This window comes from Microtus ochrogaster, linkage group LG9, assembly GCF_000317375.1.
Source record: "Microtus ochrogaster isolate Prairie Vole_2 linkage group LG9, MicOch1.0, whole genome shotgun sequence".
In the NCBI taxonomy this organism is placed as follows: domain Eukaryota; kingdom Metazoa; phylum Chordata; class Mammalia; order Rodentia; family Cricetidae; genus Microtus; species Microtus ochrogaster.
This window is the reverse complement of record NC_022034.1, coordinates 27379145-27384854: the sequence shown is the minus strand read 5'-3', so window position 1 is coordinate 27384854 and position 5710 is coordinate 27379145. Positions and strand designations below refer to the sequence as shown.

The 5710-nt window shown below is 46.2% G+C and overlaps 1 protein-coding gene across 1 annotated transcript in view; it reads left to right on the top strand.

The window, feature by feature from the left end:
• The window catches only part of LOC101991582, a 177353-nt gene that overhangs the window by 63051 nt on the left and 108592 nt on the right, over window positions 1–5710 (top strand). The window contains exon 15 of the mRNA XM_026787503.1: window positions 3839–4031. Coding sequence (XP_026643304.1) covers window positions 3839–4031 — 193 coding nt within the window. The remainder of the gene's footprint in view (window positions 1–3838; window positions 4032–5710) is intronic.

The following is a 5710-nucleotide window of genomic DNA, read 5'->3' as shown; positions in this document are numbered from 1 at the left end:
GTGCGCCACCACCGCCCGGCTGGGACAATGCTCTTGCACCCTGTAAAGATTCATCACTCATATTGGTTTCATAAAATGCTGACTGGCCAATAGCCAGGCAGGAAGTATAGGCGGGGCTACCAGACTAGGAGAATTCTGGGAAGAGGAAAGGCTCTGTCTGCAGTTACCAGCCTCAGACACAGAGGAAGCAAGATGAGAACGCCTGCCTGAGATAAGGTACCAAGCCGTGTGGCTACACATAGACAAGAATTATGGGTGAATTTAAGTCATAAGAGCTAGTGAGTAGTAAGTCTAAGCAATAGGCCAATAATATAAGCTCCTGTGTGTTTCTTTGGGACTGAGGGCTATGGAACCAGGTGAGACAGAAACTTCTATCGACAATAATAACTTATAGAACAGGAGAAAAAATGAGCAAAAGATATCTTTGATCTTCTTTATAAAGAAGATCACTGGTCCTAGTGAGATGGCTCTGTGGGTAAAGGTACTTACCACCAAGCCTGGCAACCTGGGCTAGGTCCTAGGAGTTCACATGACGGAAGGAGAAAACCCGGTCCTGCAAGCTGCCCTCTGACTCCCCCCCCCCATGTGCACAGAGAGGGAGGAGGAGAAAGTGGAAGAGAGAAGGAGGGAAGGAAGGGAAGGAGGGAGGGGAAAGAAGGGAGGGAAGGACAACAAAGAGAATGTTTTAAAAAAAAGTTTTAAAAATGGAAGCTATTAAGTCTATCATTTGCCCAATAGTTTTGACCGGGGTCTTAGGCTGAATGACTATTAATATTATCTTAATGCAGGATACTTCAGGAAAGTCTAAATCAGTCAGATAAGTGCCCTTATGTCACAGAAAGACCTAAAGCTCACGTGGGTAAGTCGGGACAGGATGTAAAACACATGACGGTCCCTAGTTTTCCTGCAGTTACTTTATTTGTCAAATAGTTACCTTGGTCCCAGTTACTATCCAGACTTTAAGCACACATGGATCATTCCAAAGGTCATTTTATTTCTTACTCAGACACTAATTACTGCCCTCCTTTTCCTGCCGTTCCTCCAAGAACAATATGATAGGACCCACTCTCTAAACCACAAAGAAAGCCTTTATAAAGAGGGTCTTCATAGGACCGTAAAAACTCACAGGTGAGGGAAGAAAGCAGGAGAGTAATGGAACCACAACCCAGGCAGTGCCGGGGACAGGCCAGTCACCTCTGCAGCTGTGGCTAAAATGCCTTAGAGAAAATGCAGAGAGTCTCAGGAACTTTCCGCTAACAGTGACACAGTTGAAGTATTTCTTGGTTGTGATAATTTGCAGAGCTGCCACAGCAAAGTGAGTGGCTCGTGGCAGAAATGGACGCCACAGCTCTAGATACCACCTGTCCGGAGCCAGGGTGTTGGCAGGACCACATGTTCTCCAAGGGAGAGCCTTCTGAGCCTCTTCCAGCGTCTGGTAGTTTTGGGCAATTCTTGCCATTCTCTGGCCCTTCTTCTGCCTCCTTCTCTCTACCTGCCCTTCTTCCTGCTCCTCCTCTCTCTTGCCTTCACCTCTCCCTCCTCATTTTCTTGAGTGAGGTACTAGGAGCTAAGCCCAGAGCCTCACATGAGCTTGGCTTACAGGTTTCCACTGACCACATCGGTAGCTCTCCTCTCCAGCTTTCAGTGTCTTATTTAGAGACTAGAGCTCACTAATTTGTCAGATCGTCCCACGGCTTGTGATCCTCCTATCTCTACTTCTGGGGCATCTGGCTTTACAGGTGTGTGCTAAAATTGGACATTGCTTGACTTACAGATAAATCCTTGTAAGCTTTGGGGCCTTCTTCCTTTGGCATCAAGCTCCAATTTCCTTCTTTTCATAAGGACACCACTTGTTGGATTAGAATCCATTCTAACCCAGTAGGATGATCTTTTACTTTATTTCTGTAAGGACTTGTTTCCAAATAAAGTCTTGTTCAAAGATTTCCAAGTGTGCCAGGCCGTGGTGGCACATGCCTTTAATTCCAGTACTCAGGAGGCAGAGGCAGGTGGCCTTCTGTGAGTTCGAGGTCAGCCTGGTCTACATGAGCTAGTTTCAGGACAGCCAAAGATGCACAGAGAAACCCTGTCTCGAAAAACTTTAAAAAAGAAAAAAAAAAGATTTCCAGGTGTACATGAATTTGGGAGAACATTATCCAACACAGAAAATTGCTAAGACATGAGATTGCTAATGCATTTTGTTGGAACTTAACGAACTAAACATGAATTGTGTGTGTGTGTGTGTGTGTGTGTGTGTGTGTGTATGTACGTGCGCGCGCACACGTGCACCATGGGACAACTTTCAGGAATCCTCATTGTCCAGCCTGTTTCAACGCAGTCCCTCTTGTTTCTGCATCTGTACAACTTACTCGGGCTAGCTGGCCTGTGAGCTTCCAGGCAATTCTGTCTTTGCTCCTCCTCTCTAGGTAGGAGAGCTGGGATTACAGATGTGTCCTGGGGATACAGATATGTGTGAGTACATCTGGCTTTTTTAACGTTGTGGAGATCAAACTCAGGACAGTGTTACCCATTGAGCCCTTCCAGCCCAGAACTCACGGAGTTAAAAGAAAAATGTTTTTAACAGCTGATGTGTATGAGTCCAGTGTGCCCCACCTACGTGGTGTTACTAATTCCACACAATGAGTGTAGTGTAGAAACGCGAGCGGGAGATGGGAAATGATCAGATTCTGCAGCAACCCAAGGCTGAGAAAGTCCTTGCTGGAGGCCAGAAATGCCAGAAGGGAGTTGAAAAAGCCCAGGCCAGCATCTAGGTGGTAGCCGGTTTCCTGGGACCCACCCTGCTCTATGGAAGCCGTGCTCCCTCTCCCTTTTAAGCCCCCCCCCCCCGGCTCTGTAATAAGTTCCCCACTAAAATTCTGTGATCCATGAATTGTTTAGATTTCTAAGACCTGGAAAGCCACTGACTCAGGGTGACTTTGGTGACTGTAGAGTTTTTCAGCCTTTGGTGGGCTTAGCTAGCAGTGGGGAAAGCTGAGAAAGGCTCCATTATTCTCAAAGACACTCCAATATTCCCAAATCGTGATGTCCTACCCCTCCCATTTTGCTGGTGGCCTAAGAGCAGCTGCGCAGTTCAACCGGGGTAAGATCCTGGCAGTCCTCTGTCCCAGCCTCTGACTTCAAAGGCCACCGAAATTATGAACCACTAAGTGCCTGGTTCCAGTTGCTCTAGAATTAACTAGAAAAACAAACTCTTTTATGTGCCTCAGGAACAACCTCTCCTTACCAACAATCTTTGTCCGTGTGTGTGTGTGTGTGTGTGTGTGTGTGTGTGTGTGTGTGTGTGTTAGAAACAAGTAGTTCAGGGGCACAGAGAAAGAGAGCGCTACTCCAACTAAAACAGCTTGACAAGGTAAACCTTCACTTTTGTTCATAAGGGTGTGCTAGTCATAAAAGTGGAAGAGCAAATTCACTTGAGTTTTGTTCCAGTGCAGGTGACTGTGTCTTTTCCCCATTCTCTGGAAATGAATGTCTTTGATGAAGGAAGGGGGGAGGGGTCAGTCACTCAAGTCTCAAATTATGAGGAGGAAGCTGCAGGCTTTTGTGTAAACAAGTTTTACAGGTGGGAGGATTAGAGCATTTACATAAAGGTCTCATAAGGCGGGGCGGGGGATAAAAATATTTGAATTCTTTGTGGTGAACAAATGTTCCGCAGTGTTTGACAGAAGCTTATATATATAATTCGATTCTTCCCTTTTGGCTGTGCCTCAGCAGTCCGCCGTGTGGGAGGAGAAACCCACTGCCTGGGCCGTTGGGACTGGACAAAATATAACTCTCCCTTTTCCAGTAACTTTGGGGTTTGGGTTTGGCCTTCTTTCCCCAGGTCCATAGCGTGCAATTCCTGGAGTTCTCGGAAGCTGAAAACCAGGATGACTTCCACAGCACGCAGGCTGGCTGTGTCCACACTCAGGACCAGTTTGGCCTGTATGTCATGTATGACAGCGCCTTGCAAGATCTGGAGGAGCTGGAGTCAGAACTGCTGCTCATTGCCAGCCATTACATTGAGAAAGAAAAAAGTAAGGAGGCAGATTAAAGAAAAAAAAATCAACTGGCCAGGGTTGGGGATGAAGCTCAAGAGTAGAGTACTTGGTTGTTGTGCACAAGGCTCTTGTAGAGTTCCAGTCCTGAAAGCAAGCAGATACACAAACAAAAACACACAAACCAATGCCTGAACAATAGTTTTTAAAACATGAGTAAGCATACACTACCCCTGACCCATGTGTGTGCCCGCGTGGGGCTCAACTCTCCTTTGTGATGGAGCTGTGCTCTCTAAGGGATCAGTTGTAATTCTTGTAGTTCTTCATCACCCGCTGGGTAGAAGGGATGCGGTACAGGATTCTGGGGAGAGCAAAGGAAACAAGCACAATGAATGATGTTTCTCCTGAGCCAATGAGGCCTAGGAGACTGCATTTAGAAGCAGGAGACATCTCTGGATTGATTCCTAACAGGAACCATGGGCATGCAGGGGGATCTGGCTAAGAGAATGCCAGAGAAGCCCCAGAAGGAGGACTCATGACTTGGGCTAATCCAGCAACCCATATCACTATTCTTGCTTCTTTTTGGCACCATCACCTAAACTTCCAATTTTAAAAGCAGGTAAGGTAATGATAGTTCCCAGGAGGTTTCTTATTGCTTTTGGAACGAGCTAATAATGTCTAGACACACTGGGGGGTACAGGAGGGGGAGTTTTTGTGCTGTGTCCAAATGCGTGTAGACTGTGACAGAAGATAGTTCACCTTCATTGTGTTCAAACACGCTTCTCGAAGGAAGTTTGACCGCCAGCTTTGAGATCCCAGGCAGAGTTAATTTAATATTGACTCTGAACAAACTCGGCTAGGTGGTCATCGCTGCAACCGTGAATATGTGAATCTGGCCCTGAACATTCTGGAACATTTCATTTTAGCTCTTAGCTTTCATTTTCACTGGTTATGCTCCATCCAACGTTTGTCAGTATTAACTGATCCTTCGATGTGACTATTTCTGCCTGCTGAGAGTTTAATTCGGTCGAAACACATTTAACCACAAGGACACCCTTCCTTGAAGCTGGCTACTAGGGCTTAGTCACCCATTGTGAAATGCTTTCTGCTGCCTGAGAGGACCCTCGACAGAGCCTGGCTCTTGCTAAACACCCATCACGGAGTCAGTCATTACTCAGCTCACATGTTGGCACCTGGATGTTTCTGACCTTCTAGTATTTTCTCCTGAAGTAGGCCTCTTATAAATTGGAAGCAATAATCATGTTCGCAGTGACGCTAACACTAATCCAATAGAAAATATTTCTGCCAAACAGTGATGATGATTAACTTTGCTGATTTAACGCGGCAATTAATATAATTAAGGGATGTCTTAGAAGGCTCTCTGGAAATTTCTGACATAGTTAACGTTAATGAAAATAATAGGGTTGGGGAGCCAGCTCAGTCAGCACAAGTGCTTGCCTTTCGATTCTGAGGATATGAGTTCATCCCTCCCCCACCCCCAAAAGCTAGCTGTTGTGGCAAGCTCTGTAGTACCTATTCTGGGAGGCGGAGACAGAAGTCAGCTTATGTACATGGTGAAACTCAGTTCCCAGGGAGAGAACCCAAAACACATCCCCAAAAGGTGGGGGCTCCCCTGAAACAGTACTTTAGGTTGACCTCTTGATCTTTGGTGTGTGTTCACTCACACACACAAACCACACACACACACACACACACAC